The sequence below is a fragment of the Taudactylus pleione genome, unplaced genomic scaffold, assembly GCF_031769625.1.
Source record: "Taudactylus pleione unplaced genomic scaffold, aTauple2 ptg000289l, whole genome shotgun sequence".
Lineage (NCBI taxonomy): Eukaryota > Metazoa > Chordata > Amphibia > Anura > Myobatrachidae > Taudactylus > Taudactylus pleione.
The window spans coordinates 3,934,344-3,952,318 of NW_028284691.1; the positions used below are offsets into that span (position 1 = coordinate 3,934,344).

General features: G+C 43.5%; 1 protein-coding gene across 3 annotated transcripts in view; it reads right to left on the reverse strand.

Annotated features, from left to right (window-relative positions):
- Positions 1 to 290: 290 nt before the first annotated feature.
- The window catches only part of IQSEC1 (IQ motif and Sec7 domain ArfGEF 1), a 135,026-nt gene continuing 117,341 nt past the window's right edge, over positions 291 to 17,975 (reverse strand). For 2 of the 3 annotated variants that reach the window (XM_088482469.1, XM_088482468.1), the window contains exons 13-14: positions 7,872 to 7,921; positions 291 to 7,042 (exon numbers count right to left, since the gene is read on the reverse strand). In XM_088482469.1, the coding sequence (XP_088338595.1) occupies positions 6,488 to 7,042; positions 7,872 to 7,921 (605 nt within the window). In that variant the 3' untranslated portion in view covers positions 291 to 6,487. The remainder of the gene's footprint in view (positions 7,043 to 7,871; positions 7,922 to 17,975) is intronic. The other variant, XM_088482470.1, reaches the window with a different exon arrangement.

Consider the following 17,975-nt stretch of genomic DNA (forward strand, 5'->3'; position numbering starts at 1 on the left):
TGCGAGCGGGTACAACATACTGATTTCGCAGTTCTCGCGGAATCAGGGTGTTCTCGCGCAGGAGTCCCATTCTAATGACGCGGGGAAATAGCTATTTAATTGAATAACTAATCCCCGCGTCGCGGGACTTTTGCCTGACAATTGACCGCGGATGAAATCCTGTGGCTAATTGGATATGCCCTTATGTGTGTGCAGATATGCAAATTATATCATATGACCTTCTACGCCCAACTCTCTTGTTCCAAGCCATAATGTCCCAGAAATACATTAACAGTCACAAAATACCACTGTCATCTTTTATGGTTTATTGAGTAAGTCCACATGATCACAGTTATAGTTGTACAACGATAGAGTTTGTTACTACTTACAAACAGAATGCATATTAAAATGAAAGCACTCCTCACTTCCCATTAGTTACAAAATGCATCTTGTGCCCCATCAGAATCCGATCCATCTAATGAGGTTCTAACAGTCTACTGTACGCTCAGGAACTAGATTGTTCTATAATGCAATGTTAAAGTCAGGATTCTAGTAAGAGATAGGTATGCAACCTTAGTATAACTGCAGACGGAATTGTAATATACACACTATGTACAATATTCAGTCACCTATAGCTCCTACAAGGTCCTATATCCACCATCACAATAGTTTAACCGTGTATTAGGTCCTTTTTTTGTATATACAAAGTGATCGCTTCTTTATTTGCAGGCAAGAAGTGCAATGATATTTACAATGAAAACATAACAAATTCATGCGGAACTTCAGGAGACACAGCAAGTCAACAAGAAGAGATTCAATATACATATATGTATAAATATCTGCTGCCAATTTCAGCTTCTGTTAAGAAACCAGAGGTCTCCGCTACATGCAGCACCGTGGGGAGTGTCATTCTACAAGACATGTACAGTATATTATTATTTTGTTATAGTTTACAGTGTACATTTCATTCTGAACTTAAAAAATACATATACATTATTTGGTAATTCCAGGAAAGATGAAGCTTTTTTTTTTCCTCAGTAATATTTTTCTGTTTTTTTTTTCCCCCAGGAACATTTTTTTGGTTTTGAATCAAAAATAACTTTATTGGTACTGGATTTTTTTTTTTTTCGCAGCAGGCTGTCACATTTTGGATCAGTGACATGACAATTAGTAATTACTGTAGGTATATTTTCACAGAGGTAGGTGAAGAACTAGAATAAATATTGACCCACATGCACATCAGAGTGACTGAATAAAAAAAAAAAAAAAGAGATAATCTCACTTTTCCTGGTATTTGAAATAGTCATTCAGTACTGAACATTAATTATCTGTACTTATTTACATATTCAAAGGGACCAGGGGACCTCAGTGTATTTTTCAACAGCATTATTACAATAGTTGTAACGTCACGTGACATTCTGATCTGCAGTCAATTAATGGAAGGCAGAGATTCTCAATCTTTTTCTTACCAAGTAACCTCAATGTACTTAACTGTATGCTTATTAACCCTTTGTGTCTACAATGTTCTTTAAATACCCAGTTATGTGTATACATTTTTAATCAATAATCCGATGACTTTTGAAGATATTTTATTATTCTCCAATACACAGAGTTAAATTGAACACATTGACACACTTCTTGAGGCACCAAGGCTGGCACACGTACCACAGGCTGTTGTAAGGCAAATATCTGCAGAATGCAACCGTTACGCACACGGGCACATATATAAAGACAATGTAATCTCTGTACAAATAGCACAGTTTTGCTATGGTATCAAATTGGCTTTTGTGCCAATTGTAATACCTAGAGAACATGATAATATAACAAAAAAAATTGGGGCAGTGTATAAAACATGTATTTTTGGGTACTTTATGAAAATCTTGATTTAAAATAAAACAAACTTGCAAAGATTTATCTTTCCTGGAATAATACATAAATTACATATAATCTCTACTATAAAGTACAGTAGGTAAGAAGGAAAGGCTACATATTTTAATATGTTAACATCTTACCTCAGCTAATATGAACAATAATACTGATATATTTTGCAAATATACAATATTTAGAATGTAGCATTAGAATATTTACTGTAGATGACATGCAAAGAGATGTTCTTTCCCTTACTAGTGGGTTCTATAGCCTATATGGAACAGAACTGAGCCTCAGAGAGCATTCAACAAAAAACACAACTTGTGCAACTCAAGAAAATTCTATAATTTTCAAAGAACATGGAACAGTATCTGCAGATCACAGGAACATTCTATAAACCACAAGGAACACTGCCTCTGCAAATCACAAGAACATTCTATAACCCACATGGCACTGCCTCTGCGGATTACAAGAACATTCTGTAACCCAAAAGGAAACTGCCTCTGTAGATTACAAGAACATTCTATGACCCACAGGAAACATTGTATCTGTAGATTACAAGAATATTTATGACCTACATGGAACACTGCCTCTGCAAATTACAAAACCATTCTATAACCAACAGAGGACACTGAGTCTGCAGATTACAATACATAATCTGTAAAGGATAGTTAATATGAACACTCAATAGACATAAATTAGCAGATTTCCTGCAGTTTACAAGAATATTCTGTTGTTGTTAAGGAATAGAGGGGGGGGGGGGGGGATTTATAAAACTGCTTCAAAGGCAACTGCTGTCTTCTCAAAAGTACCGTAGTCTAAAAATGATAGATGGATGGCTACCTAAAGAGCATCATGTAACCTGCATGCAACAGATACTGTATATACTGTATCAGGAACATCCTATATCCTGCAAGCAACAGAGATCCTATGCCTCAAGAGCAACTTATAGCCTGCAAGCAACAGTCACCTTATACACCAGGAACTTCCTATAGTCTATAAGAAACCTAAACCCTATGCCTTATGAGAATTCTATGGTCTGCAAGCAATATAGACCCTTGTATATCAGGAGCTCTGTTTAGCTTGCAAACAACAGAGACCCTGTACCTCAAGAGTAGTCTACAGCCTGCAAGCAGCAGAGGGCCTATGCTTCAGGAGCATTCTATAGCCTGCAAGCAGCAGAGGGCCTATGCGTTAGGAGCATTCTATAGCCTGCAAGTAACAGAAACCCTACACCTAATGAGCATTCTAAAGCCTGCAAGCAACAGAAACCCTGCACCTAAGGAGCATTCTAAAGCCTGCAAGCAGAGGTTGGATACATTAGCCTTCTATTGCTTGAAAGAAATAGAGGCCCTGTTAATCAGGAGCAGTCTACAGCCTGCAAGCAACAAAGACTGTATACATACACAGCATTCTGTAGCTCACAAGCAATAGACCCTGTATATCAGAAGCATTTCATAGACTATAAGAAACAATCCCTACAGTTTATGAGAATTCTTCCATTCTCTGCTGCTTCTCACATCACAACATACAGTAGTTGCCAACATTTGAAAGTAACTTTTTGATACATTTGGGCAGGACACCTATAGAGAACATGTGTGCATGTGTGCAAGAAGCTGATCCGACCAAAGACAAGATCATAAAAGACTCTAGTTCTTTTTAAAAAAAATCACTTTCGATAAATCGTAATATGGAGAGCATATAAAAGAACAGACGCAGCTTATAGCCAGTCATTAAAAAACTAAATGGGGGAAAAAACAAGTGAAATATCTAATTTTGGCAACTATGGAAATCTAGAAGCTGCAAAAAAGAGAGAGTGTCTCTGCATCTCACAGGTGTATTGTACAGCCTCTGGTCACTGTCTCTGCATCTCACAGGTGTATTGTACAGCCTCTGGTCACTGTCTCTGCATCTCACAGGTGTATTGTACAGCCTCTGGTCACTGCCTCTGCATCTCACAGGTGTATTGTACAGCCTCTGGTCACTGTCTCTGCATCTCACAGGTGTATTGTACAGCCTCTGGTCACTGTCTCTGCATCTCACAGGTGTATTGTACAGCCTCTGGTCACTGTCTCTGCATCTCACAGGTGTATTGTACAGCCTCCGGTCACTGTCTCTGCATCTCACAGGTGTATTGTACAGTCTCCAGGTCACTGTTTCTGCCTCACATGGGTACTGTACAGTCTCCAGGTCGCTGTCTCTGCCTCTCAAAGGTATATTGTACAGTCTCCGGTCACTGTCTCTGCATCTCACAGGTGTATTGTACAGCCTCTGGTCACTGTCTCTGCATCTCACAGGTGTATTGTACAGCCTCTGGTCACTGTCTCTGCATCTCACAGGTGTATTGTACAGTCTCTGGTCACTGTCTCTGCATCTCACAGGTGTATTGTACAGCCTCTGGTCACTGTCTCTGCATCTCACAGGTGTATTGTACAGCCTCCGGTCACTGTCTCTGCATCTCACAGGTGTATTGTACAGTCTCCAGGTCACTGTTTCTGCCTCACATGGGTACTGTACAGTCTCCAGGTCGCTGTCTCTGCCTCTCAAAGGTATATTGTACAGTCTCCGGTCACTGTCTCTGCATCTCACAGGTGTATTGTACAGTCTCCGGTCACTGTCTCTGCATCTCACAGGTGTATTGTACAGTCTCCGGTCACTGTCTCTGCATCTCACAGGAGTATTGTACAGTCTCCAGGTCACTGTTTCTGCCTCATAGGGATACTGTACAGTCTCTTGGACACGGTCTCTGCCTCTCACAGGAGTACTATACAGTCTCCAGGACACTGTCTCTGCCGCTCACAGGAGTACTGCACAATCTCCAGGGCACTGTCTCTGCTGCTCACAGGAGAACTGCACAATCTCCAGGGCACTGTCTGTCTCTCACAGGAGAATTGTACAATCTCCAGGTCACTGTCTTTGCCTCCCAGGGGTACTGTACAGTCTCCAGGACACTGTCTCTGCCTCTCACCAGAGTAGTGTACAGTCTCCAGGGCACTGTCTCTGTCTCTCACAGAAGAATTGCACAATCTCCAGGACACTGACTCTGCTTCTTGCAGGAACAGAAAGGTCACAAAAACTGTTCCATTTGTTATCTTTTTGTTAACAGATATCTCAGCAACATACATTGGTGCTGTACGTTGCTGAGTACTCAGAATACCTAGGGGGTAAGGATAGAAACCAATGCAAGTGCATATGTTTTGTTAGACCATCAATAGAAATTATGCACATATACACAATATATATATATATATATATATATATATATAAGCATATTTAGAAACAATGAATAACTGTTCTAATTAGCCCGCTCAGAGACGCACAAAGTGTTTAGTTGCTGTTCTGCTGGTATTATTAAGATAAATGAAAGGGGCATGGTACAAATAGAAATCAAAAAATTCGGTAATTCATCCTTACTACGTGTAAAGTATCATTCATACCAATTTCTAGCCTTAATCTCCTGGGAATTGTTATTTTAAATTCAACGAAATGCAAGAAAACGTAATATGATTTCATTACAGGAAGAACAATTCTGGGCACAGATGCTGCTATGACACATGATGGATGACAGAGAAAATAACAGACACTCTCAGGGACTGAGAACTCCAGGTTTGGTGGGATAAACCTTTATACTGAAATCTCCAGCGTGTAGCACTTGCCAACTGAAAAGAAGACAACTTGGAAATAAGAATGGAAAACACTGCTAAAAAAGTCTGAAAATACATTCTCTGCTATAAAAAGGTTTCCAATGTCTCATAGTCTCAAAATCAAAGCGAATGGTGGCAGCAAGACACTGCAGACAATGGGGAGAGATTCCATGACTGTTGTGTTATGCCAGTACATGAAACACACATCTACTTTTATGTGTTTACAAATCGTATGTATATATATTTATATATATATGTATATAAAAAGGTAGGTAATGAAAATTCACAGTTCTTACAGCCATTAAAGTGTCGGAGAATTTGTATGATCAATGGTCAGTTAGTATATAAACTGCATGTTCTCCCTACCTAGCTTGCTTACCTGAAATATGACAGCATAATACTGATGTGAATTAGATTCATTTCTAAAATAAGAATAATTTATCCTTTGTACAAGCAAAGTGTAACTAGAACAGTTACAAACTGCTATTATAATTGGCACATTTAATTACAGATTGCTTGATTTTAGGAAAATACTGTAACGTCTTCATATATTTACTTCCCATCTAACTACAATAAGTGAAAATGCTGATATTGCTAGAATTGAAAATAAAATATTTATTTTTTTCATGTACGATTATTTAAGGTACTAATGTGTACACTCACGCAGTATATTATAATATGCTATATGTCTCTGTGTACACGCACGCAGTATAACTAAGAGTATTATATAAATAGTATTATGAACTACGCAAGAGCTGAGTGTTTGCTTATTGGATACACAACAGCTAGGCCGTTCCTCTGTATACTTGCTAATTCTACATTGTAATCAAATAATAAATATGGTCAGGTTTGTTTTTTTACTAAAACTTTAAATATACCATGAAATTTACTTTCTCAGTAAGAAAGCAATGCATGTTCTCACATATTAAGGAGACATCATTCTTATTTTCTCTGACACATAACTCCCTGCTGGAAGTTCTATTAAAACGATACTTTTAAACTATTGTGCTAATTCCACTGTGTTTCGGTTTGGTGCTTGTGGACGTAGATGGAGCCTGCTGAGAGTGGTGCTGCTGTGCATGCTGGGAATGTGCCGAATGCCCGGAGTGAGGCAATGGGGTGTGGCTGGAGTGGGAGTGCGGTGCGTGAGGGTGTTGGATGTACGATGCGTGGGAAGAATGTTGTCCATGTGGGTGGTATTGGTGCTGCTGGATGTGTTGAGGAGGTTGATAGTGATGGTGATGGTGGTACGGTGGTGGGTTTTGGGGCATGTGCCAATGCTGTGTGTGTTGTGCGTGCACTTGTGCCTGTGTCTGTCCCTCAGCTTGTCCTGCATGATGACTTGATGAATGTTGTTGGTGTGAAATCAATGTAGGATGCTGCTGTTGTGGTGGTCCAGATACGAGATGGCCTTGGGAAGATGGCTTCCCTCTCTTACTACCAAACAAGGAACCTAGGAGGGAGGAAGAGTTAGGTATGCTCTGACGAGAAGCACATTCCCGAGTTGAGGTGGCTCGTCTGCGCATGTGAGGACTGCTAATGATGGACCCCTGAAAAGAAAGCATAGAAAACAGAATTACTGGATCTGCAAATAGCTTTTAAAATTCAAGAACAAAAAACACCCACGACTAGAACTACAACTACATACCTAATCTAACACAAACCCATTACATGACACTTGTTTGTTACCCTGCAGCTCTGGCAATAAACTCAATCATCATATGCACTGCTAAACGCTGCCGCTAGCTACAGGATCACTAAACTGGCACTAGAAAGTAGCTAACCCTATATGTAATACGTCTAGGCATGGGCTTAAAGGGACGGTCATTAGGCAGTCATGGGACACAAGTTACTGGAAGTGAACACACAGAGATAGGCGGCTGAACACATGGTCAGTGTAAATTAATGGTTTCAAGATGAATGAAATCTCATGAAATCCACATTGAGTTAATTAATATATTGAGGGTTTTTTTTCTGTCTACCTAGGTACAATCTCTGCTCCCCTGTAAATATAGTTGCTTAATTAACAGCTTTATAGTAATCATCAATAAACTGACAAATAGGCATACGACAATCAAGAGCTTCGTTAAATGTATAAGATAGTGAGGAAAGAGTGTTAGCAGCCAGCTAGTGGTCCAGAGCCACTGTGAGAAGGAAGCGTGTGTGGTGGAGTCATGCTACAAGGAGCTAGTAGGATTACGAGGAGCCGGAAGCAGCAGTAGTGTCCCCACAAATCATAAGTGTTTGTTTGGAAGGTACAGAGTGAGAATCCCAGGCATGCAATATCTGAGGCAAGCAGAATACAGAGGAACAAAAAAGTGTTCAAGTGAAAGGAAAGGTTTCAAATGCATATCACATCCAGCTAGGCATCCTACTTACTTCCATATTGCTGTCTAGCGATCCTGCACTGCTGCGCCGCCCACGCTTGCCTGCCCAGGACATGCAATACCATAGATTAGAGATCAACACAAGATCTGGGTAACACAAGTCTTCCCCTGACTGACAGCCTGCTTATTTACTCACTAAGCAAGAAAACCTGACATAAATGCTCCCCTACCTCTTTCTGGGGAACATGGCCTTATATTTCACCAGAGGCGTCATGCCACAAAACATGGAAGCCGTCTGCTACCCAAGAGTGCTGTGATAAGTTCACCAGCTATTGTTGAACTTCAGCTCCAGTGATGCTTTGCCAGCAGAGGTACGCTTACAAGAGCTGCTGGTGTAGCATTCTGAAAATTGTAGCTCCACAACAGATGGAAAGCCACACAATGCCCAACAGAGGACTATGGGTTACTGGTCTTGTGGCATAAGACCATCTAGTAAATATGACCTTTCAGAAATAACCCGATGGAATGAGTAGCTAACTAGACTGAAACTGCAATGTTCTAAGCTAGTTACATTATCATAAATACATAGAAAGAAATTGCTTTATCTATTGCTCTAGAATCTTAATGATTCACTTATTAATATGACTAGACATGTATCCACTGTAACTACTGTCAAGTCTGAAATATATTCTCAGACTCAGCAGATTAATGAGATTGTTACACACAGAAAGCTATTACAATAGGAGAGATGGAATGTCTGGTGGTTAGCTAGTATCTCTACATCAGTAGTATAAGAGCTACGGGCACAATCCAGGGCATGGACTATGGGTAAGGCTGCTAAACTAGCAATGCCAACACACAGTAGCTTACTTGTGCGTATTTTGCCGTTTCCGAAAAAGAAAATAAAGGCTGCAAAATGACACTGGGTGATTAGTGATGCAATGAATGGTAATGAAACATAATTTCTTATAAACAATATGTTTTAGTCATAAAGTTCATTCATTTTCATGGTCCATTTTTGCTGATGAAATGAGTTAGGATAATATGCAGGTGTATTTAACGTTTTTTTGGAAAGGAATAATATTTCCTGCCTATTGCTTTGTGGCTCCATAGAGCATTCTGGGATTGTTCATTTAATTAACACACATCGACTGCAGTGAGTAGACTAGGAAGAGTTGCCTAGTCTACAAGCCCCCCGAGAGGTCGTATTTATGAAATGGAAATAAACATTGAATTACACTGACTGAAAATAATTACCTACAGCCTATAATATGCATCTATGTATTGTATATGGGTGGAGATCCTCATTAATTGGAATTCTGTTGGTTTAATATTACAAAAATAAATAAATAAAAGAATAATGGCAACTATAACAGATAAAAATAGTACATTCTGGGTTTACAAATGTTTTTTTCAAAATTTTCATCTAAATTAGTGAGTTAAAAAGTGCGGGTGAGGGGGTTTTGGGGGGGTCAGAGTTTTGAATAAGTACTGTTTTGTATAATTATATTGTAAATAGCTTTGACAGGAGTATATAGAATGAATATACAGGAAAATCTCACAAAGTATACTGCCAATGCCAATGTACAGTATCTCATGTTCTGTAGTCATGCATAACATTTCAGTGAAAAAAATAATATGGGGCATATTCAATTAGCCGTCTTAACCCACAATTTACCACAATATGGCCGGCCACACGTTTTTTTCCTATTCAATTAGCAAATTTAGCCACGGTAATTTTCAAAAGGATTTAACCCAGCTTTTTTCTCGCAGACCCTGAGCAGGTAAAAAGTTCCTGAAATATTCCTATTTTTAGAACCGCTGGTCCCCGCCAATGATTAATTTGGCACTTATTAATTTTCAATTAGCTTAATTTGGCCAATAACTATATGTCATTTTTGGGTGTCCACCTCCTCTCCCCACTTCCGTTACCGGTCAGCGCAGCAGCCTGTGTCTCCCCAGCCCAGCACACGTGGTGGGTCCAGGAGGCTGCTGCTGCTGACCAGAAGCAGATGCAGCAGTCTCCTCTGGCTGTGAAGAGGAGAGCATTCTCTGGAGCACGCAGCAACGCTTCTCAGCGCAGCAAATGCTATTTTTAATTTTAAAAATGGGGAGGAGGCGATAGGGTGTGGTCATACCTCCTTAAATTAAGCCACCCCAAGGCCTGGAACAGTTCTCTATGGTCCTGATTCCACAGGCCCGAATGGGGCTATTTTGTATAAAGCTATACCCCAGGTCAGGGACATAGCAACATTTTGAATGGGCTCCTACCCAAATGTTTCTAAGAGACACCTCTCTTCACAGTGATTGTTCATTTTTGCCCCATAGAAGTTTCCAGGTTAATTTTTTGCTTTTAATTTTTCAACATTATTTGCAGATGGTGATGCTTCAAGTGCTCCATCCCTATTGGCAGCTTTTGTCAGCCCCAAGTCTGCTAGGCTTCAGAGCTGAGAATATTACAGCTTCCAGTGAAATACAGTACAGGGGAGGAGGGGTCGGGGACCAACTAGATTCTACCTAAGAGGGATACCTCCTAATGCAGGAATATGTACTTTGTTTGGAGACCTTCTTAGCTTCAGCACACTGTCCATTTCTGGGGCAGTCCTAATCTCTGAGCTCAATCTTCACTCCCCCAGCTCGCCTCACAAAGGCAGCAATCAATGCCCACCTTCCGACTGTGCCAAGCTTACTGATTAGCTCAGCTGTTCCTGTTAGGGTGAAATGGGAGCATGGGAGATGGATACCAGTGCAGAGCTTTACTGAGAGGCAGAGACTGCCAGCGCCACCTTTATGAGCGCTGATGAGTAACCTTTTCAGGCCAGGACCCGTTTACTTAACAAGACAGCTATATGACTTGGGTGTGGGGTCCCCTAAGCCCCTGGGCTCTATTGCAGTGGCACCCCCTGCACCCACTATAGCTAGTGCTACACCCATGCCCCAACTAGGGTATGAAGCCTCAAGTCTCTAATAATGTCAGATGGAATGAGTGGGGACAGGACAGAGGCAAGGAGCCATTTTATCTGAGTTACAACCAGGACTTAGATAAGTCATAATATAATCACATTGTTCAAGGCATTCTCATTAATAAATGTATATCTTATAATATAATCTATCCATTTTCGTTATGTAACTTCCCTAATGTCAAGTATGGGGGCGGGTATATCGTCTGGCTCCAAATACTGGTTATGAACAGTACTAGCAGATAATTCATTGTAGGAGGTTATGTTAACTAACTATTTAAGGACACACCAGTCACTATGAGGACAAACAACATCTTACAACCACTTTATTATCTCATGACATGGTGCAGTTACTTTAATATTGCTGCCTGCTGTACTTAAGGCTGGAGGATTGGAATTGTGTGTAGTGAAGACAGAACCTGATTGTACAGGCACTGAAACATCCAATCAGGAGCAATCTTCACAAAACTCCATCTCTGATACAATTTTCCCAATGGCTGAAGTCCTCCAGCCATCTATTTCTAGTCCTTTAGGATTCATACAGTGGGCACCAGCAGCTATATTTAGGTAACAGTGGAAGCCCAGGGGAGAGATATGTACTTTACTGGAACATGAATGGTGGCTTCGGAAAGCTACCTAAGGAGAGGCGCCTCCTTTACTCCACTATTTTATGTTAGATTCCAACGAACCCCAATAATAAAATGATGCAACATGTTAGGCAGTAAGGCACAATACAGAGCCTCCTGTTAGTCAATCTAGAGGTTATTTCATGCTGCACTCCCAATGCAATTACTTAATAACTACCATATAGGGGTATATGTAATAGCGTGAAGACTGCAGGCATCGGCGAGTTCCGTGTGAGACTGCTCAATGCTTAAAGGTAGCAGTCATTTAAACGCATACATGCCTACTCTCCTGGAAGTCGCGGGAGGCTCCCGATTTTCGGGTAACCCCCGCACCCATGGTAGAGTAGGCACTTCTCCCGCATTCCTGCCCACTTCCTAGAGAATTTCCACAGCGATCGGGGTCTCCGCGTAGGAGGCGGAGCTTAATGACGCGATTCTTCAAGCATCGCATCATTTGGCCCCGCCCCCTATTTAAATATGCACTAATCGCTGCAATTTACAGCGAGGTACGGGGCTTAATGACTCGAAACATCAAGCCCTGCTCCCATTGCCGCCCACCTGCTTCTCTTCCCCGGGCTTCTCCTGGGGAGGAAAAAATAAGTAGGCAAGTATGTTCAAAAGGCAAAAACAACCTGTTTTTTCCTATTAAATGACTGCTACTTTTATACATTGGGCAGTCTCACACGTACCTCACCGATACTTGCAGTCCGCAGCCTATTACATATACCTCATAGTCTGATAACCATCCACACAATACAAAAAATCACCTTATATAAAAATTTCTTGGGGCAACATATATTATCATCATTTCAGAAAACCTTAAAGTCATTTTCATGTCCCAATAAGTGAATTCTACAGTATATACTAAAGGAGACAAAGTCAACTAGAAGAAATGTGGGGTCTAATCCAAGGTTCAAGCAACACTCCAGCTCACTGGTGTCAGCATAAACTCCAGGGTAACTATGGAAACACAAAGCCTCAACAGCTGTCAACAGCTATAATTCAGTGTGAGTATGTTTTTAAAAAAAAACTATTTTGCATTGGAATGCAAATTGAAAACGACTACAAACATACATGTGCAAAAGAAAATGAGCAATAAATACGGTGCACAGTACATAATGGATGACTCAACATAAGACAAAAAATGTAAAGGCAAAAATGTACTGAAAGTGTATAGGCAGCAGTCCAAGCCTTCACAACAACCATATTAAGGTGAAAGAAAAATGAAGACAAAAGGTGTGTACACGCTAGACGATACTTTACACGATTCGCACGATTTCGACAAATCGGAACGACAAATCGAGTAAAATACTGTATTCCCAAATAGTGAGTGTCCTCTCACGATCACAATGCCGATGCGCGTACCTGCTGGTCGTACATCGCATCTTCAGATTTGCCAATCTCATACATGATTTTGTGCAAGATAGATCTTTAGTCAGATTGGACACTTTTTAGCACCATATTGTGTCCTGGAGAGCCGGGGAGCTGCCGGGGAGAGTTCAAGAGAAATTGCTCACAATATCGCATCGTGTGCACATTGTCTAGTGTGTAAGTACCTTAAGGCTATCACAGGTGCAGAAAAGGGAAGGGGAGAGTTTGGGTCAATTTTGGGGAATGTAGCAGGGGAAAGGAGAATCGGGAATCTGCTAGGAGAAACCTCATCTCAATGTGTGTATTTTAACTATGTCGAGTTACTAAATATTTAGCTGTTTGTCTTATTGGTCTGTTTGCCTTATATTCATGCGTACAAAGCACCGTAACTGGGCGGCAGTGTGCCCTGTGCCGCCCCGTCCCTTAAACCCGTGACGTTGTGATGTTATATACCTAGGGAGCAGGGTCACAGCTCTGGGAAGTAGAAAATAGCAGCTCTACAGGCTGCAAGGTGCCTGTCTGGAGCCGGCTCTGCCATTCCAGGTACCCTGCAAGCCACATTCAGGTGCGTGGAGCAGCAACGGTGCCGCCCCCAGGGCCATGCGCCCCCAGCGACAGCACAGGTCGCACAACCATAGTTACGGCTCTGTATGTGCATCTAGTTTGACTTAAATAACCAAAATATCTTGTATGTGTATCCTTGTGACTTAAGGAAGATGATAAAGAATTAAGATAAAATGAACAAGGGGAAACAACGTTATAATTTATTGTAATGGAGCGTACACACGGTCAGATTTGTCAGACTTGTCAGATTTGTCAGATGAACGACTGAACGATTAAACGATTTAAACGATTTGGACGATTTGACCAAAGTTTTGAACGATTTGAACGATTTGAACGATTGAACGATTTTTGACTGCATTAAAATGGATGGAATCGTCCAAGTCTGACTGCAAACCCATCAGATGTCAGATATCGTTATCTGACAAACGGGAACGCGCATCGTTGATCGTCCATCGTTCAGGCATGTCAGATATGAACGATTTTCCATCAGATATGAACGACTGAACGATTTTTAAATCGTTATCGTCCATATCTGAAGAAAAAATCTGATCGTGTGTATGCACCATAATGAAACAGGGCTCGAAGTGAGCCGGTATACAGCGGTATGCCATACCGCCACTTCAGCCTGTGTCTGAACTTTCGCTTAGCAGTCACGCTGGGAACTAAAAAACAGCTGCTGGAGATGTATACTGTTGGGCAGGTCCAGCACTTGGTGTCTCCGCACCCTGCGCCGTTCCTTGTTCCCCCCGCCCCATCCCACACTGCGCCCGCCCCCTGTGCTTACATTATTCACTACTACAATCAGGGAGGAGGGCGGTGCATTCCTACTGCCGGACACCGGCACCTCTGTGTGACCGCACAACCCCTAAACATACCTGGAGCCGGCCCTGCCGCTGGGGACACATCTCTCAAGAGTGCACTGCTGGGTTGACCTAGCATCGGGAAACTGGTCCCAATGTCAGGATAGATCAGGGTTGCCTACCTTTAATATTCTCTTCCCGGGAGAAGCCCGGGTAAGAGAAGCAGCAGGGGGCCGACGGGGGCGGGGCTTGACGATTCGCGTCATTAAGCCCCGCCCCCTCGCGGTAAAATTGCCGCGATTGGGCACAATTTACATAGGGGGCGGGGCCAAATGCTGTGATTCATGTCTAATCACAGCTTAAGCCCCGCCCCCTTCACGGAGACCCGCGATTGCCGCGGGTATTCTCCTAATTCTGCCCACTTCACTAGGAAGTGGGCAGAATGCGGGAGATATGCCTACCCTTCCGGGGGTGCGGGGGGTTAACCGAAAAATCGGGAGCCTCCCGCGAAAACCGGGAGGGTAGGCATGTATGGGTTAGATGCAGCCACAGTATAAAGAATCCTGGCGCCGGTCGTGAACCAATCACGGACCGGCAGCCAATCAAAAATAAACATCACTGGTGGCCCTTTTAATTTGGTGCCAGCCGCTAGCCAATCACGGCTTGCGGATGGGCAGCCAATCACGGCTTGCGGATGGGCAGCCAATCAGAGGCAGGTACACGGCTAGCTCTGATTGGCTGCTGGTCCATGCTGATTGTTTCACAGCTGGTGCTATGTGTAAAGCCTGGATAGAGGATGGTGAGCCGCATGCGGAGCCCCACTGACAGCCGGAGGACAGGATGAGGAGAAACTGGACTCCGGACGTGGAATGAAAGGTAGTAGTAGTAGGTAAGTAGTGTGAGGTGGGTGAGGGAAGTAGGTAGTGTGAGGTGCGGGAGGTGGGTGAGGGGAAGGGTTGCTGCTATTTCCAAGTTGGAGAAAGGACCTCTGTGACGTAGACACCATGTGACCGCTGCAGGAGGCTGGACAGCTCCTGCGTTACCATCCACTAGGGCATAGAGGGGGAATAAATATCTGTGGCGAGCGCAGCGAGCCACCGGGCCCGAAGCCCGGCGAGCGTAGCAAGCCCGCGAGGGGACACTTTTGGTCCCCCCGTTAGCATCCCCGCCCCTCCCCCTTTCCGGCCGAGTCACGTGGGTGTGACGTCACAGGGCCATCAGCCCTGTATTGTGTAGACCTAACCGTGAGGGAAGTAGTTAGTGTGAGGTGCAGGGGGTGAGTGAGGGAAGTAGTTAGTGTGAGGTGCAGGGGGTGAGTGAGGGAAGTAGTTAGTGTGAGGTGCAGGGGGTGAGTGAGGGAAGTAGTTAGTGTGAGGTGCAGGGGGTGAGTGAGGGAAGTAGTTAGTGTGAGGTGCAGGGGGTGAGTGAGGGAAGTAGTTAGTGTGAGGTGCAGGGGGTGAGTGAGGGAAGTAGTTAGTGTGAGGTGCAGGGGGTGGGTGAGGGAAGTAGGTAGTGTGATGTGCAGGGGGTGGGTGAGGGAAGTAGCCTGCAGGTAGTGTGATGTGCAGGGGGTGGGAGAGGGAAGTAGCCTGCAGGTAGTGTGATGTGCAGGGGGTGGGTGAGGGAAGTAGCCTGCAGGTAGTGTGATGTGCAGGGGGTGGGAGAGGGAAGTAGCCTACAGGTAGTGTGATGTGCAGGGGGTGGGAGAGGGAAGTAGCCTGCAGGTAGTGTGATGTGCATGGGGTGGGAGCGGGAAGTAGCCTGCAGGTAGAGTGATGTGCAGGCGGTGGGAGAGAGAAGCTGCCTGCAGGTAGTGTGATGTGCAGGGGGTGGGAGAGAGAAGCTGCCTGCAGGTAGTGTGATGTGCAGGGGGTGGGAGAGGGAAGTAGCCTGCAGGTAGTGTGAGGTGCCGGGGGTGGGAGAGGGAAGTAGCCTGCAGGTAGTGTGATGTGCAGGGGGTGGGAGAGGGAAGCAGCCTGCAGGTATTGTGATGTGCAGGGGGTGGGAGAGGGAAGTAGCCTGCAGGTAGTGTGATGTGCAGGGGGTGGGAGAGGGAAGCAGCCTGCAGGTAGTGTGATGTGCAGGGGGTAGGAGAGGGAAGTAGCCTGCAGGTAGTGTGATGTGCAGGGGGTGGGTGAGGGAAGTAGCCTGCAGGTAGTGTGAGGTGCAGGGGGTGGGAGAGGGAAGCAGCCTGCAGGTAGTGTGATGTGCAGGGGGTGGGAGAGGGAAGTAGCCTGCAGGTAGTGTGAGGTGCCGGGGGTGGGAGAGGGAAGTAGCCTGCAGGTAGTGTGAGGTGCCGGGGGTGGGAGAGGGAAGTAGCCTGCAGGTAGTGTGATGTGCAGGGGGTGGGAGAGGGAAGCATCTGCAGATAGTGTGAGGTGCCGGGGGTGGGAGAGGGAAGTAGCCTGCAGGTAGTGTGATGTGCAGGGGGTGGGAGAGGGAAGCAGCCTGCAGGTAGTGTGCTGTGCAGGGGGTGGGAGAGGGAAGTAGCCTGCAGGTAGTGTGATGTGCCGGGGGTGGGAGAGGGAAGTAGGTTGTATGAGATGCAGGGGTTGTGATGGAAGCAGAGGCCGAATCTCATTGTCAAAGTCCCTAAAACTTTTTTTTGGGGTGGGCTTTAACTAAAATTTCCATACCCCCACTTAAAAATTACCACTTCGAGCACTGAAATGAAATGAGTCATTTACAGCAATGTAGTGTAAATGGCCTGATATAATACCGTGATAAGAGGATTCATTATTAATAAAGGTGAAATATATGATCTGAAATAGGCGAGACTGAGTAAGGCATATTAATTGGAGAAAAGATGATGTGGTCAAATAAATTAAATTATGGTTAAGTAAATATTTTTTCTGTAGCAACAACCACATTTAGGGGACGGCAACTAAGACCTGTGCTGGGATGACAAAAATTAAGGACAGCATATAGCTAATTTGCATCTATATATACTGACTATAAGGCGGCAAACTTAATAAGAATCATATATATATAAAGAATCTATATTCTTAAAAGAAAGAGGGGTTGCCCATAACATTAACATTAACTCACACCACTAAATATAAGGGTGGCCAGTAAAATGTTTTCAACTTCAGCCATAAGACAGAGGGAAATATGGTGACTGGGTAAGGGAGAGCACGGATGGCAGAGTGGATGGCACTAAAAAATATAATTAAGATGAATTTTAAATTAAGGAAAATAAGAGAAGATAACCTGAACCAAGACAAAAAGGGATACTGTATGAAGCAGGGATGGCCATCGGTGGGATGCCCATTGATGTTCACCATCGAAGGTTCCATTGGTGATTACCATTGACTGCACAAAAGCAACTATGTTGAACCATCGATGGTTTGCACCCCTCAATGCCCACTGGTGCTGGGAGGCTCGGCGTGTTGTGGGACAATCAGCATTGGGGTGGGGCTTAGCGGGCCACTCGGGGTGGGGCTAAGCCCTGTGATGTTGGGATAAAGAAAAAAAAACTGGGGTCCCAGTCTGCTTTTGATGGCAGAGGATCATGGGATCTCTGCCACCGACGGCTAAACCATTGGTAATTAACCATTGATGGTTCTTAACTATTGATGGTCGATTGCCATCCCTAGTATGAAGGATAAAATGATCTGTGGTGGAAAGGATAATTTGGAACAAATAAAATATAATAATCTGGTTGGGTAACATAGAGAAGGTGATAATTATGTGTTATAGGGGACCTCAAACTGTGTAGGTGTAGACAACCAAAAAAGATCACAATATGGTGCATAATATAAAGAGTAGTACATAATGACAAAGTGAAAGGTAAGGGAAAACTGAAAGATGAATCATTATTCACGTCCCTTTTGGT